Here is a 20,774-nt window from a genome sequence, read left to right as displayed (position 1 = left end):
TATTTTCAACTCTCCTTTTGCAGCTTTTGTCTTATTGAATGAAAGGTACGTACATTTTTTCTGCTAGCTCCCAAAAGCATTATTTGGCGATTGGCTGTGTAGGCTATTTGGCGAGCTACAGTTAAGCCCTAAAGTTTAGGCTTATACGCTAATACCAGATAGCCTAAACGAAAAACCACAATGAAGCCTAAATTGCACGAGAATTATACATGTATTACTTTTTTAAAGGTATTGTTGCTCTTTACGCCCTCCAGCCACACAATATTTAATGACCGTAACCTGTCTGCCCCGATATTTAATGACCCTGCGGACATAACCGCGGGGACTGTGGGTTATGAGTCAACTTGTAGGTATAGCAGTGTAAAGTGGTGGAGGTGATGTATAGGCGGTGTTTATAGGTTATCCAATATCTCACAATGTATGTGTTTATTAGAGAGACAGACTGTGTGTACATGCGTGTATGCAGGCACGTCACACGTGATACAAGTCAGTATTCGGCTTCCATCCATGCCTGAGGAAGTCGAGACAGGACAGCGCTCACTGTTGCCCCTAGAGCCTCTTGTGCCAAAGGTTGCATGTTCAAATCCAGCAATATAAAGTTGTTTTAAGCCTATCTTAACCATTCAGAGTTAATACCTAACCTTCACTTCAAAATATAACTTTTGTAACAACTTCGAAATTTGACGTTTGAGAAACATGGATGCACGTCTAATTCTGACGTGAGACTGTGAGCTAGTTGCATGCATGAGCTCTGAGAGGGGAACCAGCAGCAGCATCAGACACAGCGACACTCTGTGTGAATAATTCATGATGGGAGGAGAACATTTCACCCTGAACACACAGTCACAACCTGCAGATGTGCCTGGCTACAGACAGACTACTGCAGACCCTTACACACATACACAACCAGCAGTCATAACAGGCGTGTTCCCGACATTCTGTGGCAGTCTGGGCAGACTGATTTCTATATCATATTGATGTGTTCCTGCAGACACTGCTCACTGTGCATTCTGTCTGCCTACAACCCTGTGTACACCTTGCTGCAGAGCTGAAATCTTCAATAAAAGCTAATTCTCTACACCAGATGGAACTATTAGGCCTGTGGTTTTACTCTGTCTCTGTCTTTCCCGTATTGACTCACCTGACTGATCCCATGTTGTTTGCTCCCAGACCAGAGACCAGCAATAGTCTACTCAGAAGACTGCTATTAATACTGTTCTTTACTGTTAGTTACCATAAAAAGTCTGTGCTTTCTGAAACACACTACGGCCGACTGACTGGGTAGTCACACTGACGAGAGAGTGTCTGTGTGAGTGTTCTGTGTGAGTGTCTGGGCATGTATTTGTGTGTGTGTGTTTGTGTGCATGTGGATCTTTGTGTGAGTGTGTGGGACTTTGGTGGTGATTTCCGGCCCATGCAGCTGGAGAGGCAGCTTCAGATAGAGCCATCTAATTTTCTGCTCTCAAATTCCCTCGCTTGGCTCAATTTGAGATGGGGCCTGGCTCGTTGAGAAATGTAAATTGGAACCAATGTAGCTGGATGCTGCACTGCTATAATCTGACAGCAGCAGATAGCTTTATTAGCTTTAATAGGAGTTTGTGTGTGCGTGCGGACCCTGTTTGGCTAGAATTTAGGTGAGACTCAATTTTGTTGGCTTCAGTCTGGAATGTGCTAATAATCTTTATTTTCCTCTCCCCTCCTATACTCTCTCTTCTCCACTTTGCACTGTCCTCGATCCTGTGCAAACTGGAAAGGGAGGTAGAAAATCAATATAATTTCCTCCTCTCCCAATTGGGAGCATGTTCAGAACTCCTCATAGAGCAGGGATCATAAACTAGCTTCAGCCGATTTTCTTCTTGAGTGAATGGTCGGGGGCTGGAACAGAATTATAATTCATTTGTAGACCTCAAGAAGCCCAAACAGATATAATGTTTGACTAAAACATAATCATTTCAAACCTTGCTTATATTTGTATACAATCAGATGTGTCTCTCTGTTATGCGCAGGAATACCTGGGAACAGATTTCCAAAACGAGTATAATTTTGAGCAGATTTCCTGTTGTTTTTATGTCCAACAATGTTTGTAAAACATTTTTTCCCCCCGAAAACTTGGGGCGCCAAATAAAACCACCTTCGGACAGCCAGTTGAGGAACCCTGCCATAGAGACTGACACAGATCTTCACTCTCCTCTCAAACACTTGTTAGTCAGCATATCTGATCCCAGCCTCCCTAGAAAACACAGATCTTCACTCTCCTCTCAAACACTTGTTAGTCAGCATATCTGATCCCAGCCTCCCTAGAAAACACAGATCTTCGCTCTCCTCTCAAACACTTGTTAGTCAGCATATCTGATCCCAGCCTCCCTAGAAAACACAGATCTTCGCTCTCCTCTCAAACACTTGTTAGTCAGCATATCTGATCCCAGCCTCCCTAGAAAACACAGATCTTCGCTCTCCTCTCAAACACTTGTTAGTCAGCATATCTGATCCCAGCCTCCCTAGAAAACACAGATATTGAAGGAAGATTGAATCAAGATTAAATCAGCTTTTTCCCTGCTCTGTTGTTGCACTAGCGGCACTGCAGCCCACCATAGGCCCTGTGTAACAGCTCTTATCATACCGTTCTGTCTTAGTAGTTATAAAACGGGTTGTTTGGATTCTGGATGCTGATTGGGAGAGCAGCATTCCAAGCCGTGCTGTATTAGCCGACATAGGTGCACCTACACTATATATACAAAAGTTTGTGGAGACCCCTTCTATTTCAGCCACACCTGTCGTCATGGGATGCCACTTTTACAACATGTCAGTTTGTCAAATTTCTGCCCTGCTATAGCTGCCCTGGTCAACTGTAAGTGCTTTTATTGTGCAGTGGAAATGTTTAAGAGCAACAACGGCTCAAATGCGAAGTGGTAAGTCACACAAGCTCACAGAACGGGACTGACGAGTGCTGAAGCGCTTAAAAAGTATCTGTCCTTGGTTGCAACAATCACTACTGAGTTCCAAACTGCCTCTGGAAGCAACGTTAGCACAAAAACTGTTCGTCGGGAGCTTCATGAAATGGGCTTCCATGGCCAGGCAGCCTCACACAAGCCTAAGATCACAATGCAAAATGCCAACTGTCGGCTAGAGTGGTGTAAAGCTCTCCACCATTAAACTCTGGAGCAGTGGAAATGCGTTCAATCACGCTACACAATCTGGCAGTCCGACGGACGAATTTGTGTTTGACGGATGTCAGGAGAACGCTACCTGCCCCAATGCATAGTGCCAACTGTAAAGTTGAGCTCCTGTGTAAAAAAAAGATACATAAAGATAACACACACAAAAATAAAGTTTGGTGGAGGAGGAATAATTCTCGGGCTGTTTTTCATGGTTCAGGATGGGCCCCTTAGTTCCAGTGAAGGGAAATCTTAACGCTATAGTATACAATGACATTCTAGACAATTCTGTGCTTCCATCTTTGTGGCAACAGTTTGGGGGAGGCCCTTTCCTGTTTCAGCATGACAATGCCTCCGTGCACAAAGTGAGGTCCATACAGAAATGGTTTGTCGAGATCGTTGTGGAAGAGCTTGACTGGCCTGCACATAGGCCTGACCTCAACCCCATCGAACACCTTTGGGATGAAGTGGAACGGTGACTGCAAGCCAGGCCTAATCCCCCTACATCAGTGCCTGACCTCACTAATGCTCTTGTGGCTGAATGGAAGCAAGTCCCCACAACAATGTTCTAACATCTAGTGGAAAGCCTTCCCAGAAGAGTGGAGGCTGTTATAGCAGCAAAGGGGGGACCAACTCCATATTAATGCCCATGATTTTTGAATGAGATGTTCGTCGAGCAGGTGTCCACACACTTTTGGTCATGTACTGTATGTCTGATAACACTCACAGCATTCAGATCACACAATCTAACCATAGCTCTCGATGACCGTTAGACAGAAGTTTAAATTAATTAACAACCAAAGAATTAATTGAAAGCTAGAATTTGTGAAATAATATAATAATTTCCATATTTACAGTGTAATAATGAATGTTGTACATATGTACAGTAAGAGCCCATGAATTATCAGAAAACCTAAAGAAGCCATTATAAAGCTTAGAATATGAGAGTTACAGGTTGACAGGGATTGTAGATCCAAAGATTGGTAACAGCATATGTGGTTTCCTGACCGTACAGTACATGTGTATCAGTACTATACAACTCAGAGGAGGGACAGTTCACACAGCTGTAGCAGTGACTCAACAGCCTTCCAGGTCGCCACAGACCAGAACATCTCTTGCTTTGGAGGACAGTGCAGCAGGCTGTCTCTGTTTTGGTTAGCTTTAGGAAGTCCTCAGAGGGAAACAGGCCTGGTGTGTGTGTCTATGTGTTCTAAGGAGTCCTGAGAATTGAGCAGCTGGGTAAATACTATCCTGGTAATGGCTCTTGACTAGAGGACCCAAGGCCAGGTTTAGAGAGAAAGGAGGATGAGGCTAATTAGACATCAGAAGGATAGTGATTCAAAATGTCCACAGTGGTGCCAGGACTACTTGCTTTCCCATAGTCACTTCCCGACACTCATCCCTGTTGTTATTCTCCTCCTCTCTACAGTGAATCTGTTGGACTCCAAAGCCAGCCAGGGGGAGCTGGGATGGATCTCCTACCCATCACACGGGGTGAGTAGTAGATACATGTCGTAGATACATGTCTCATGGTTTACACACGTCTTTACAGTCTATCCTGTCTGTTAGCATTCTGTCCTGTCAGAAGATTTGTAGGTTTTAATGGTGCTTAGGTCATTTCGAACAAACAATACAAGCTTATCTTCTTTTCTGTAATCCTATGAGCTAAATCAAGTGGGATTAACCTATCCATAGGTTAAGTATGTGATGGGCTCACCAAATGGGTGGATGGGGAGACAGATTGTGTTTTTTGGTCTTGTTAAAGAGGAGGAGGATCAGCTTGTAATATGGTTATAGATGTACATATAACATATATGTTATATATGTTATGTAATATGGCTTGGATTGTTGGAAAAAACAGAACAACAACACATGTTAATAAAGCCCTAACTAGCATCGTAGTACAACAAAGCAATCAAACCTTATTAACTTAGTAGTACGGCTGGGCGATATGGCCAAAATATCATATCAGAGTATTTTTCCATATTTTGGACAGTATGATGGTATTTTATGTTTTTGAATAGTAAAAGTTGTACATGTGCTTGATGAGTAGTGAGTGACCCTACTGTGGCAACACATACATTCTCAGTGATGTCAATGGATCTTTCTCCATTCTGATTGTTTTATACTGTTCAATTCAACTTCAACCAAAAATTATTTCCTGCATTTCCATCAGTTTCTGACTCAGTACATTTATTAGCTAGCTAGCCTGCTAACTAGTGATTAGCGTTAGCGGCTAACACAATTTAGCTAAAACTTGCTAAGAAAAGACAAACTAGCTGTTTGCAGATGTAAGAAACAGAAAATTTGCTTGTGGATTTATATTAAGAAGCAAGAGGAAACATTGTTGTCATCAACATGGTTGCATGTGCTGCATTCACCATGCAGACTGAACGCAAGTGTCTCGTTGTCAAGCAACAACAAATGCGCTGCTTGAGTGGCAAGGGCGGGGCTATGTCTGTGTGGAAAGTGGAGAGAGAGAGCGGAGAGGGATGACTCAAGTAGTGGTGTAAGTTATAAAAATGGACGTTACACATGGCGTATCACATTTAAGAAACCAAACATTCAAATATCGTTATAGAAGGTAAAGTAAAAACCCAAACCGGTCTGTGCATCAATACCGGTATATAGTCAAATACGATATACCGCCCAGCCCTACTTAGTAGTACAACAAAGCAATCAAACCTTACTAACCTAGCATTACAACACAGAGATCAAACCTTACTAACCTGGTATTACAACACAGAGATCAAACCTTACTAACATTTATTGCAACACAGAGATCAACCCTTACTAACCTAGTATTACAACACAGAGATCAAACCTTACTAACCTAGTATTATAACACAGAGATCAAACCTTACTAACCTAGTATTACAACACAGAGATCAAACCTTACTAACTCAAGAGTACAACAAAACAATAAAACCTTACTAACCTAGCATTACAACACAGAGATCAAACCTTACTAACCTAGCATTACAACACAGAGATCAACCCTAACTAACCTAGTATTACAACACAGAGATCAAACCTTACTAACCTAGTATTACAACACAGAGATCAACCCTTACTAACCTAGTATTACAACACAGAGATCAAACCTTACTAACCTAGTATTACAACACAGAGATTAACCCTTACTAACCTAGTATTACAACACAGAGATCAAACCTTACTAACCTAATATTACAACACAGAGATCAACCCTAACTAACCTAGCATTAGAACACAGAGATCAAACCTTACTAACTCAAGAGTACAAAAAAAGAATCAAACCTTACTAACCTAGCATTACAACACAGAGATCAACCCTAACTAACCTAGCATTACAACACAGAGATCAAACCTTACTAACCTAGCATTACAACACAGAGATCAACCCTAACTAACCTAGCATTACAACACAGAGATCAAACCTTACTAACCTAGCATTACAACACAGAGATCAAACCTTACTAACCTAGTATTACAACGCAGAGATCAAACCTTACTAACCTAGCATTACAACACAGAGATCAACCCTAACTAACCTAGTATTACAACACAGAGATCAAACCTTACTAACCAAGTATTACAACACAGAGATCAACCCTAACTAACCTAGTATTACAACACAGAGATCAAACCTTACTAACCTAGCATTACAACACAGAGATCAAACCTTACTAGCCTAGCATTACAACACAGAGATCAACCCTAACTAACCTAGTATTACAACACAGAGATCAAACCTTACTAACCTAGTATTACAACACAGAGATCAACCCTAACTAACCTAGTATTACAACACAGAGATCAAACCTTACTAACCTAGTATTACAACACAGATCAAACCTTACTAACTCAGTATTACAACAAAACAATAAAACCTTCACTAACCTAGCATTACAACACAGAGATCAAACCTTACTAACCAAGTTTTACAACACAGAGATCAAACCTTACTAACCTAGCATTACAACACAGAGATCAAACCTTACTAACCTAGTATTACAACACAGAGATCAAACCTTACTAACCTAGCATTACAACACAGAGATCAAACCTTACTAACCTAGCATTACAACACAGAGATCAAACCTTACTAACCTAGTATTACAACACAGAGATCAAACCTTACTAACCTAGCATTACAACACAGAGATCAAACCTTACTAACCTAGTATTACAACGCAGAGATCAAACCTTACTAACCTAGCATTACAACACAGAGATCAACCCTAACTAACCTAGCATTACAACACAGAGATCAAACCTTACTAACCAAGTTTTACAACACAGAGATCAAACCTTACTAACCTAGCATTACAACACAGAGATCAACCCTAACTAACCTAGTATTACAACACAGAGATCAAACCTTACTAACCTAGCATTACAACACAGAGATCAAACCTTACTAACCTAGCATTACAACACAGAGATCAAACCTTACTAACCTAGTATTACAACACAGAGATCAAACCTTACTAACCTAGCATTACAACACAGAGATCAAACCTTACTAACCTAGTATTACAACGCAGAGATCAAACCTTACTAACCTAGCATTACAACACAGAGATCAACCCTAACTAACCTAGCATTACAACACAGAGATCAAACCTTACTAACCAAGTTTTACAACACAGAGATCAAACCTTACTAACCTAGCATTACAACACAGAGATCAACCCTAACTAACCTAGCATTACAACACAGAGATCAAACCTTACTAACTCAGTAGTACAACAAAACAATCAAAACACAAAACTGCATGACTTCCTTCCCTTCCCTATTCTACCTACTTCCTCCTGTGTCTCTACCAATGCCACGGTCTAAGTCTGCGTATGTGTGTGTGTGTGTGATTTTGTGTGTTGGTCTACTGTGTTTATTTGTCTACCCATTATAGTACTGGCCTCATGGGCTGCAGCAGCCAATTTCTCCTCTGAACTTTATTAAGTGTTGGCTGGCTGGAGCTGAAGGTAATCCGCTCATTTGTTCTATAGAGCTGCCAGCCCTGGTTTCCCCCAGCTATATATTAACTACCGGCACTATAAAACCTAGAGGTTATTTTGTAAGGTTGAACCAAACACACTTACAGAACACTGACTTTTAATGTTTCATGCTTATTTTGGACTGGGTTTGAAGCCAGGTTTGGGTAATTGACATAACCTTTGAGAGTGGGAATTCCTCTATGTAAAGTTAGAAAGATTCAGAACAGATTGAAAATACAGTGAGTGGGTTGAACTAAGGTACGGTGCGTAGAGACACTACTGAATAACTCTGTAGAAACCACTGCCTGCTGTCGTCTTGAACGGTGAGAGAGAGGGGGGTGAAGAGAAAGAGAGGGGGAAGGAGAGTGTGCTGGATGAAGAGGAAGGTGGACAGAGAGCGCTGAATGAAAAGAGAGGGGGAGAGAGAGAGTGCTGATGATCACGTCCTCAAGGTGAATCATGGGTAATTACTCATGTCGTTGGCTGACGGCGGCTGATAAGCATTCTGTCCTGAGAGCCAGTCCCTCTGAAATGATTTCTCAAAATACGGTGGCATGGGGCCACACACACACAGACACACAGACACACACACACACACACACACACACACACACACACACACACACACACACACACACACACACACACACACACACACACACACACACACACACACACACACACACACACACACACACACACACACACACACACACACACACACACACACACACACACACACACACACATACATTGATGGTGACAGATGGGCTCCTGGTCTGTAAGCAAAGTGCTCCGGTGTTACAGCACAAACAGCACCCTAGCCCCACTGTGCACCCTAACCCCACTGTGCACCCTAACCCCACTGTGCACCCTAACCCCGCTGTGCACCCTAGCCCCGCTGTGCACCTAACCCCACTGTGCACCCTAACCCCACTGTGCACCCTAACCCCGCTGTGCACCCTAACCCCGCTGTGCACCCTAGCCCCGCTGTGCACCTAACCCCACTGTGCACCCTAACCCCGCTGTGCACCTAACCCCACTGTGCACCCTAACCCCGCTGTGCACCTAACCCCACTGTGCACCCTAACCCCACTGTGCACCCTAACCCCACTGTGCACCCTAACCCCGCTGTGCACCCTAACCCCACTGTGCACCCTAACCCCACTGTGCACCCTAACCCCACTGTGCACCCTAACCCCACTGTGCACCCTAACCCCACTGTGCACCCTAACCCCGCTGTGCACCCTAACCCCGCTGTGCACCTAACCCCACTGTGCACCCTAACCCCACTGTGCACCCTAGCCCCACTGTGCACCCTAGCCTCGTTCTAATTCAGTCATAGCCGTGGGGTTGTGTCACGGTCACTCTGGTGTGGATTAGGAGTTGATGACTCATTGTAGATTAAGATGTGGCCGACCTCATCATTATGATGCCCTCAGCAGGCCTATGTTTCACATCTTTGGACGGAGAAATCCCTAACAATTTACCCCCACCAATTTACAGATATATTCCACATTGTCTGAGGAACCAGAGGAGGAACTCATCTCCCACTGAATATCATGTCTGGACTAATGAGAAACTCTATATGGTGCTGGGAGCTTGAGGTCTGGGCCTGCAAAGACATGTACACACTATGCACTCTTGGCATCGCCTCATCCAATCCCAGAGAGACACACTACATTACTACTCTCCAGTCCAGAGCCTAATGGCACAGCTCTTTTGGCCAGCGTCCACCACTCCTCAGTCTCCATGTATTGTAATACCCAAACTCACTTAGTCACCATAGCACCATATTCCCCCAAATACAAACTGACTGACTGACTAACTGACTGACTGACTGACTGAGTGAGAGGCCCCCAGCTGCACTGGGAGAGAAGAGAAAAGCCTGTCCATAAACGAGAGATTAGCACATGGTGAGGCCTGGAGAGGGCCTGCTATAGAGGGGGACTGTAGGGGGATGTAAAGGGGGGTGGGGGGTGGGGGGTGGTAGGTAGTGTTATGGCTTTTCTCTGGTCAAAACTGTGATGAAAATCTTCTGTCATGGTGACCCAGATCAGGAAACTAAAGCTGCTCTGCACTTGTCTTTTCTCTGGTTACTGTGGGAATGGAGAGAATTAAGAGTGAAAAATAAGTAAAGAAATGACTTGTCTCAATCAAGCAGCTGAACCGGACTCCTTATTGGACATTAGTCAGATCAATGAAGCTTCAGGTTTCACCACTGACCTTCTCTGTTGGGTCACAGCTATCGATATCAGGTGTCCGGCTCCATTACATTTCTAAACCCTGAATACATTGATTCAAACTGTAAATAATATACATTGTTTCCATTTTATGTTCAGAAAATACCTTAGATGGTTGAAAACAAGGAAACAACTAAATTAAATGTGTCATTGGACTGAAGCTGTGTCCCTCAGGCCTTTGAAGTGGCCTGGGAAGCCCGCTTCTTGGTCAAGAGTGTCTGATCATTAGGTGGACCCCCGTGACCTGGGGACAGGTGTCAGAGTTCAGGGGTAGGGTCTGAATGTTGTTTTATATCAATTAGTGTGAGAGAGTTGTGCTGACATATAGAAAAGTGGTGTTGCTAGTTTTAGACCCCTACTACTGCCTAACACTGGCCTGATAGAGTACATTCTGTCTGTCAATCTGTCACTTTCTCTCTCTCTCTGTGTGTTTCTCTCTGGAGCACACACACTCTTTCTCTCTGACCTTTTGTCTCTCTTTCCCTCCTCCCACTCTCTCCCTTTAATAATGGAAACCCAGTAACTGTAATTCTGACCTCACAGGCATTTCAATTAAGAGGACGAGTATGGAAACTGAGAAACTTGTGTGTGAGAGTGGATGCACTTGTACGTGTGAGTGTGTGTCTGTTAGTGTGTCTGTGTGTGTGTGTGTTGTGAGTGTGTGTTGTGAGTGTGTGTCTGTGAAGGCTAAATCACAGGGGTCATGTATATGATACTACCACAGGGCTGTAGAAATGTCAGTCTTTTCTAACTAATGTAATTCCACTGTAACGTGATCAGGAGAAGGATTATAAGGTTATTACATATCCCCCTCTCTGAAACACCAGCTCTCCTCTCTCACTACCCTGCTGCCAGAGACTCAGCTAGCTGGCAGCTTGTGTGTGTGTGTGAGCATGCTTGTTGGCCTGCCTTCATAGCCAGTGCACACTGGGGAGTCGTGTTAGGGCTTTGCCAACTGCTGGTTCAACCGTTTCATTTCTCTCTCTCCTCTTTCCCCCTTTTTCTAACCCCCCTCTCTCTATCCCCTCTCCCCCTCCTTGTTGGTGTCAGTGCTGTAAAGAGATAGTTATACAAGCCCAATGTCATCATCACAGCTAGAGAGGATCGAGAGGCTGTACAGTTGAGAGATGACGTCTCATGCTGTGCATGTGTGTGTGTGTGTGTCAAAGACATGCAGAAAGAGAGGGAGAAAGAGAGGGAGAAAGAGAGGGAGAAAGTAAAAAGGAGACAGGAATAGTGGAAAGGAGCGAGGGAAAGGTGAAGTTTGTCATAATGATGTCATGTATGGCAGGGGATGGTCCATGCAATATGTTATTCTGCAGTGTATGATCTGCACATCGTAGAATAACTTTCATTTGTTTTGTCAGCAGTGGTTTAAAGCACAGTCATTCTCTGGAATGGGATGGTACACACGCACGCACGCACGCACACACACACACACACACACACACACACACACACACACACACACACACACACACACACACACACACACACACACACACACACACACACACACACACACACACACACACACACACACACACACACACACACACACACACACACACACACACACACACATTGCATATCTCAGTTACTCTGAGCTCACACCTGGGTTTCATTTCTAACCTCTGCTTCCACTGCCCCTCTCTAACCGCGCTGGCAAGCCTGTGTGTGTGGGGGATCCTCTTCCAGTGTTTGTGGATCACAGAGAACTTATACAAAGACAGCATTAGTGGAACGAGCCAGCACTAACAATTACATTTTATACACTGCTCAAAAAAATAAAGGGAACACTTAAACAACACAATGTAACTCCAAGTCAATCACACTTCTGTGAAATCAAACTGTCCACTTAGGAAGCAACACTGATAGACAATATATTTCGCATGCTGTTGTGCAAATGGAATAGACAAAAGGTGGAAATTATAGGGAATTAGCAAGACACCCCCAATAAAGGAATGGTTCTGCAGGTGGTGACCACAGACCACTTCTCAGTTCCTATGCTTCCTGGCTGATGTTTTGGTCACTTTTGAATGCTTGCGGTGCTTTCACTCTAGTGGTAGCATGAGACAGAGTCTACAACCCACACAAGTGGCTCAGGTAGTGCAGTTCATCCAGGATGGCACATCAATGCGAGCTGTGGCAAAAAGGTTTGCTGTGTCTGTCAGCGTAGTGTCCAGAGCATGGAGGCGCTACCAGGAGACAGGCCAGTACATCAGGAGACGTGGAGGAGGCCGTAGGAGGGCAACAACCCAGCAGCAGGACCGCTACCTCCGCCTTTGTGCAAGGAGGTGCACTGCCAGAGCCCTGCAAAATGACCTTGAGCAGGCCACAAATGTGCATGTGTCAGCATATGGTTTCACAAGGGGTCTGAGGATCTCATCTCGGTACCTAATGGCAGTCAGGCTACCTCTGGCGAGCACATGGAGGGCTGTGCGGCCCAACAAAGAAATGCCACCCCACACCATGACTGACCCACCGCCAAACCGGTCATGCTGTAGGATGTTGCAGGCAGCAGAACGTTCTCCACGGCATCTCCAGACTCTGTCACGTCTGTCACATGTGCTCATGTGCTCAGTGTGAACCTGCTTTCATCTGTGAAGAGCACAGGGCGCCAGCGGCGAATTTCCCAATCTTGGTGTTCTCTGGCAAATGCCAAACGTCCTGCACGGTGTTGGGCTGTAAGCACAACCCCCACCTGTGGACGTCGGGCCCTCATACCACCCTTATGGAGTCTGTTTCTGACCGTTTGAGCAGACACATGCACATTTGTGGCCTGCTGGAGGTCATTTTGCAGGGCTCTGGCAGTGCACCTCCTTGCACAAAGGCTGAGGTAGCGGTCCTGCTGCTGGGTTGTTGCCCTCCTACGGCCTCCTCCACGTCTCCTGATGTACTGGCCTGTCTCCTGGTAGCGCCTCCATGCTCTGGATACTACGCTGACAGACACAGCAAACCTTTTTGCCACATCTCGCATTGATGTGCCATCCTGGATGAGCTGCACTACCTGAGCCACTTGTGTGGGTTGTAGACTCTGTCTCATGCTACCACTAGAGTGAAAGCACCGCCAGCATTCAAAAGTGACCAAAACATCAGCCAGGAAGCATAGGAACTGAGAAGTGGTCTGTGGTCACCACCTGCAGAACCATTCCTTTATTGGGGGTGTCTTGCTAATTGCCTATAATTTCCACCTTTTGTCTATTCCATTTGCACAACAGCATGTGAAATTTATTGTCAATCAGTGTTGCTTCCTAGGTGGACAGTTTGATTTCACAGAAGTGTGATTGACTTGGAGTTACATTGTGTTGTTTAAGTGTTCCCTTTATTTTTTTGAGCAGTGTATATTTCAATGTGCATCATATCGCTCTACATGAAGACACATGAACTCGTAATAGTATAAACCCTGTTCCCTAGATCCAACAGTCATCTCCTTTCAAAGTGAGAGAGAGAGGTTTGTTTGTACCCTTGTTCGTACCCTTGCTAAAAGTCTGTGGAAGGACGACAAAGAATCCCCTCTAATGCTGGAAAGAGACTTCCATATGTAGAAGATGTGTGTGAAAATAATACCTGGCTACAACAGCTGCAATCAGAGAGAGAGAGGGAGTGTGGAGAAAGGATGATGTTGACAGAGCAAGAGAAATGGGGGACAGTTAAAATAAGAGACATTATGAATGCTGTTGGTTGCCAAGTAAATCACTATTATTGTAATAGAAAACACACTCTGTTCATCATTAAAATGAAGTTCCACTTACCCAGAGCAGACCTCTGTGTGTAGGAGAGACTCATTCATTCAGCCATTCATGACTGATGGAGAATAATGTCATTTAAAGCCATGCAATTTAATAAGTGTCACTTTAGCCACAATAATAACCATTGTTCAAGTGTTTCCCTATTCATCACAGCTTTGATTAAAAGTTTAACCGTTGGGACAGGGAGACTAAACTACATGATGTATGATTATCCTGGTGTGTTTAGAATAAAGAATTGGAATGACATTCTTTCTCTCTCCCCCTTTCTTTCCTCCCCCCTCCATCTCTCTCTTCTCAGTGGGAGGAGATCAGCGGAGTAGACGAGCACTACACTCCCATCAGGACCTTCCAGGTGTGTAACGTGATGGAGTACAGTCAGAACAACTGGCTGAGGACCAACTGGATCCCCCGCCAGTCGGCCAAGAAGATCTACGTGGAGCTAAAGTTCACCCTGAGAGACTGTAACTCCATCCCCCTGGTTCTGGGGACCTGCAAGGAGACCTTCAACCTGCTGTACCTGGAGACGGATGAGGACCAGGGCAGCCGCTTCAGAGAACACCAGTTCTCCAAGATCGACACCATCGCTGCAGATGAGAGCTTCACTCAAATGGACCTGGGGGACCGCATTCTGAAGCTCAACACGGAGGTCCGGGAGGTGGGGCCTCTTACCAAGAAGGGCTTCTACCTGGCGTTCCAGGACGTGGGGGCATGTGTGGCCCTGGTGTCAGTCAGGGTGTACTTTAAGCTGTGCCCGTTCATCGTTAGGAACCTGGCCTCATTCCCTGACACGGTGCCCATGGACTCTCATTCATTGGTGGAGGTGAAGGGCTTGTGTGTCAATCACTCCAAGGAGCAGGAGCCACCACGTATGTACTGTAGTACAGAGGGAGAGTGGCTAGTGCCCATAGGGAAGTGTCTGTGTAACGTCGGCTATGAGGAGAGAGGGAGCTCCTGCCAAGGTACGACAGTCATACTACTCCCTGTACTTATATTTAGTTCTGGATTTATTTCTTTATTTTGCCCTCTGGTTTCCTCTCCCCCTCTCTCTTCCCCCCTCTCTTTTTTATTTCTTATTTTATCTCCCTTTCACCTCCCTACCTCTCCATCGCTGAAATATACATTCCTAGTCGATACTCAACACTGGCTCTGAGTGTACACAGTACCTTGTAATGTTTTGAAAGCACTGTTTCAGCTGTGGTAAAGTTCTGATCTATTACACAGATACACACACCTCATACCTGTCGGCCATTTCTGGCCTTTGCTCTAACCACTAGAAACCCAGTATGTGTGTGTATGAGGGTTGGGTGAGGAGTTCTGTGTGTATGGTAGAGGGCCCAGCTTACAGTAGTTATATCTGTGAGCTCCTCCTCTCTCACCTCATCAGGATGAAGGAAGGACCAGTTTTCTGTGTGTATGTCTGCTGTTGGAGGCCATGGAGAGAGGGGGATATCAGAGGAATGGGTGTGTGCTGCTGAGGGCTGGGACATGATAGGGATCTGGGCTGGTGTTTTGGGTGTTTTGACATGGGCGGAGGGCTGGGAAATAGGCCTGGAGAAGATTATGTTATATGATATTGTGTGTGCAAAGATATGGTGATATGATGAGATGGTGTGTGTAAGGGGAACTTTTTGTTCCAATGGGAGCACTGTGCCCAGAGAAATGATTACAGCTCAGAAAGTCAAGAGACCATCTACTCCTCTTCTCTATTTTCAGATGGGAATGTTTTCTGTGTTGATCGCTGTGTGAAGATATTGATCCACTCTCTGTGCATTCACTATTCTATGGATGAGTGTGTGGAAGGATGAATGAGTCATGTTGAATTAAAGATCAAAGGTAATCTCCCAGGTCAAGTTCTGGTGTCAAGGGTAAGAAAGAAAGAAGACCATTTCCTTTCTGTCTCGTTCTCTGGAGAGAAACAAGTGAAAGAAAGACAGACAAATGGTATTGTGAGGCAACTTTTCATCCTCTCTCGGTCTCTGGGTCTCTGTCGCGCTCTCTCTGTCTCTCTCTCTGTCTCTGTCTTTCTCTCTCTGTGTCTCTCTCTCTGTCTCTCTCTCTGTCTCTGTCTCTCTCTCTCTGTGTCTCTCTCTCTCTGTCTCTCTCTCTCTCTCTCTGTGTCTCTCTCTGTCTCTCTCTCTCTCTCTCTCTCTCTCTCTCTCTCTCTCTCTCTCTCTCTCTCTCTCTCTCTCTCTCTCTCTGTCTCTCTCTCTCTGTCCCTCTCTCACTGTCTCTGTATCTGTCTCTCTCTCTCTGTGTCTCTCTCTCTCTGTCTCTCTCTCTCTGTCTCTCTCTCTGTCTCTCTCTCTCTCTCTCTCTCTCTCTCTCTCTCTCTCTCTCTCTCTGTGTCTCTCTCTGTCTCTCTCTCTCTCTCTCTCTCTCTCTCTGTCTCTCTCTCTCTGTCTCTCTCTCACTGTCTCTGTATCTGTCTCTCTCTCCTGTCAGTGTGAGTAGTGTGAATGTTTGGGTGTATTTGACAATCTCTTATTAGTTTCACTGACGGCTAATGGAGTCTAATAAGGGCTTATGTTACGCCGGTTATGACAGCTGCACTGTGACTCACACACACACTCACAACCACACACACACTCACAACCACACACACACACACACACACACACACACACACACACACACACACACACACACACACACACACACACACACACACACACACACACACACACACACACACACACACACACACACACACACACACATACACAGCCCCCGTGTACAGCGACAGCGAGAAGCCCAGTGCGCAGCTCGGCCCCCAGTGTTAACAGACAGATGAGTGTTGAGGGGCCAGTGTAGCGTGCGGTGGGTAACAAAGTGGCTACGCTAACACCGTGATATGTTTAGGTTTCCAGAACTACTTATCCTATCTGTGTGTGTTTTTGTAACTCTGAGTCAGATGTAGAGAAAGACTTTGCTTCACTGAATATTTCATGGAATGTGTTTTCTTTGAGAAGTGACGCAGCATTTTCTATTTGTCTTTGCAGGGTGTGTGTACTGCGTGCCTGTGTATGTTTATATTTTTATTTTATACTTTTTTTGTTGGTCGGTGTAGGTTTGTATAGGCCTCAACGAGTATTTTATTTGTTTATTAGGATACCCATTAGCTTTTGCAGAAGCAGCAGCTACTCTTCCTGGGGTCTTCAAAAAAACACAAAACATGACAAGTAACAAAACACTGATACATTGATAGACAAGGAAAGTCACACAAATGTAAAATACATGATATACAAACAATGTAACAAAAAAAATTACAAAAAATACAATACAAAAATAATGTGTGTCTGTGTGTGTCTGTGTGTGTTTGTGTCATAGACCCTGCCGTTCCATGAGTTGTTTTTTAAAGGTAATTTAGCTGTTTGCTTGGGTAATTGGAGATGTCCATGCGATCATTGCTCTGTTTAAAACTGTGAATTTCCGTGAATTCGTTTCGGACTTGGGGACTGTGAAGAAACCCCTGGTGGCATGTCTTGTGGGGTATGTATAGGTGTCTGAAAAGACCCCTGGTGGCATTTCTTGTGGGGTATGTCTAGGTGTCTGAAGAGACCCCTGGTGGCATGTCTTGTGGGGTATATATGGGTGTCTGAGTTTAATGTTATTTGATTATGCAGACACTCTGGAATCTTTGTCACAATAATATTTATCATACAAACTAGGAGAAGCAGTTAATCTCTTGTCAATCCTCAACCAGGAAAGACTGGCATTCATGTTGTTGATGTTAGTTCGGCATGTGCAGTTAAAGGTATGCTGCTCTGTTTTGAGACAGCTGCAGATTTGCTAGGTCTTTCTTTGCCGCCCTTGGCCATATTACCAGACAGTAATCAAGATGGGACAAGACCAGCGCCTGAACAACTAGTACAGTTGATTTTTGTGTCATCGTTTTAGAACAGACATACCCCTCCCCATCTTCACAGCAACTTTGTCAATATGACTTGCCCATGACAATTGACCATCCAATATTTTACCTAGGTTTAGATGTATTTAAGATCAGTTTATTATTAATCATCCATTCTGATCCTGACTGTAACTCATTATTTAGAATTTCAGTGAACTCTCTGGCTTTGGGTGCTGACGTGTAGTCCGCATGCATAGTCATTCTAGCTTTGTGTAAGACCAGTGACAAATTATTTGTACAAAATATAGAAGAGTAACACCCAAGGTAACCGCTCTGAGGGACACAGCAATGTACATATCTGATGTTAGGGAAGCTTCCATTGAAGAACACTCTCTGGGTTCTATTGGATAAATAACTCTCCAACCATGTGATAGCAGGTGATGTAAAGCCATAGCAAGTGAGTTTCTTCAATAACAATTTATGATCAATAACATCAAAAGCTGCACTAAAATCTAACAATACAGCTACAAATATCATCGTATTATCCATTTATTTTAACCAATCATCAGTCATCTGAGTCAGTGCAGTACAAGTTGAGTTCCCTTCTCTAGATGCATGCTGAAAGTAATTAGTTAACTTGTTCTCTGAAAAATAGCATTGTATTTGGTCAAGCACAATCCTATCTATCAGTTTACTAAGAACAGGCAGCCAACTGATTAGGCGGCTGTTAGAGCAAAGGGTGCTTTACTATTTTTAGGCAGTGGAATGACTTCAGCTTCCTTCCATGCCTGTGGACACACACTCCTTTAGGCTTTGGTTAAAGATATAGCAAATAGGGGTGGCAATACAGTCTACTACCATTCTCAATAGTTTCCCATCAAGGTTGTCTATACCTGGTGGCTTATCATTATTGATAGATAACAATAGTTTTTACAACTCTCCCACACTAACTTGACCAAATTCAAAACAGCAATTCTTCTCTTTCATTATTAGATCATTTATACAAAAATATGATGGTTCATTGTTCAATGTTGACATTTCACTTCTGAGTTTTTCCACTTTACTAGTGAAATAGTCATTGAAAGGATTGAGCATATAGAAAGGTTTGATTATAAATGACCCATCAACTTGGGATTTTTCTGCCCATGATATCATTTAAAGTACCCAAAGGCTTTTCCCATTATGTTTTATGTCAGTTGTCTTTGTTTGGTAAAATCATTTATTCTTCTTTTTGTTAAGTTTAGTCACAACATTTCTCAATTTAAAGTATGTCAACCAATCAGCTGAGAACCCTTGCTTGTTAACCACCTCCACTGCATCATTCCTTTGAACCATAACATTTGTCAATTCATCATTAATCCAGGGGGCTCTAATGGGTCTCACAGTTGCATGCTAGTCAACCATTTGTATGAATAATTGTACAAATACTTCCGGTGTTGCATCTGGATTCACTTCCTCATGCACATCAGACCAACATACATTTTTTACATCTTCAACAAAAAAATCCTGAGAAAACATTTTGTAAGATCTCTTATAACTTACTTTAGGCCCAACCTTTGGCACTTTGGCTTTCCTTGTTATTGCCGCAATGTTATGGTGACTCACTATAAGCTCTGCAGCATTAGTGAATATGTGATCAATACAAAATGTGTGTGTAATGTGGGGCTGAAGCTACTGGCCCTGAGGCTTGGTTCTCTCATTCCTCTCAGGCTTTTGGGAAGGAGGGTGGACAATGAGCCTGTCGTAGTGGATGTAAGCAATGTTCCCGTACTCTCTAGCAGCTTTCATAGCTGGGTTAAGTTATTTCTGCCTCTGGTGCACAGACTCAGAGAAGTCCTCATTGTGGAATATATTGGTTCCTCTAAAGTTCTTGGCTCTCTCCAGAACAGCCATTCTGTCCTTAAACATCAGGAACTTGACCACTATAGGCCTGGGTCTGTCTCCTGGGCTGGTTACAGGTTTTTCAGACCTGTGGGCACGCTCCACCTCAATCTTCATATGATCCATCTGCAGCTTTTCACTGATACTTTTTCTTACCTTCTCCTCAGACTCGGCTCAGTGCTCAGTGCTCTGGTTTGCCATCCACAACAATGTTATTCCTCCTGGACTGTCCCTCTAGTCTGTTTTGCCAGACATTGTTAATAATGATCCACAGACAGTGCTGTCATCATCTCAAGAGAACTTACAGTTTGTAGTCATATTCAGGACATCCACATCTCCTTGGGAGAACTGCAGACCATTCTTTTGTTAGTTGAGTCCATCAGTATTTGGACAAAGCTCTAGAAGCTATTTTCCTGTTATAACAACTGCTTGTAGAACCCTTTTTGTTTATTTACAAGAACCTTCACCCGTGATAGAGAAATAGAGAAACACTGTCCATGACTCCCACGTTTGGTTTTGGATGCCATGGTAGCAACGTAGGCTAACGCTGGTACTCCACGCAGTTCCAGACATGGCAACATTTAGCAGGGAATTAGACAGAAACAAGCCTGTGACAATCCGCTGTCCCAGCCCACAAGTGCTAGCCACTTTGCGGGCTGTGTTCAGGCTGCTATGCAGCTTTTCAAGTTTTAGTTGTCCCTAGACAGATAAAGCAGTCCCAGCAACTGATGCTAACCGTATCGTGGGATCCAAAAAGGTAGCTAGTAACCAAACTTTTTCAATAGAAAACTTTCCAAACAACAAACTGAGCTATACCCTATTCCGTGTTCAACACATAACGATGTTCTGTACCAAATGGTCTGTACCAGAGTATGTGGGGTGTTGTATTTAACTGCCACACTTATCCGGTGCTATAG

At 44.0% G+C, this 20,774-nt stretch overlaps 1 protein-coding gene across 2 annotated transcripts in view; it reads left to right on the top strand.

The window, feature by feature from the left end:
- Window positions 1-20,774, top strand: part of epha3 (eph receptor A3) — a 171,564-nt gene that overhangs the window by 6,452 nt on the left and 144,338 nt on the right. For both annotated transcript variants that reach the window (XM_055878105.1, XM_055878106.1), the window contains exons 2-3: window positions 4,585-4,649; window positions 14,428-15,088. In XM_055878105.1, the coding sequence (XP_055734080.1) occupies window positions 4,585-4,649; window positions 14,428-15,088 (726 nt within the window). The remainder of the gene's footprint in view (window positions 1-4,584; window positions 4,650-14,427; window positions 15,089-20,774) is intronic.

Source organism: Salvelinus fontinalis, chromosome 23, assembly GCF_029448725.1.
Source record: "Salvelinus fontinalis isolate EN_2023a chromosome 23, ASM2944872v1, whole genome shotgun sequence".
NCBI lineage: Eukaryota > Metazoa > Chordata > Actinopteri > Salmoniformes > Salmonidae > Salvelinus > Salvelinus fontinalis.
The sequence above is the reverse complement of the archived record's forward strand: the minus strand, read 5'-3'. Positions and strand labels throughout refer to the sequence as shown.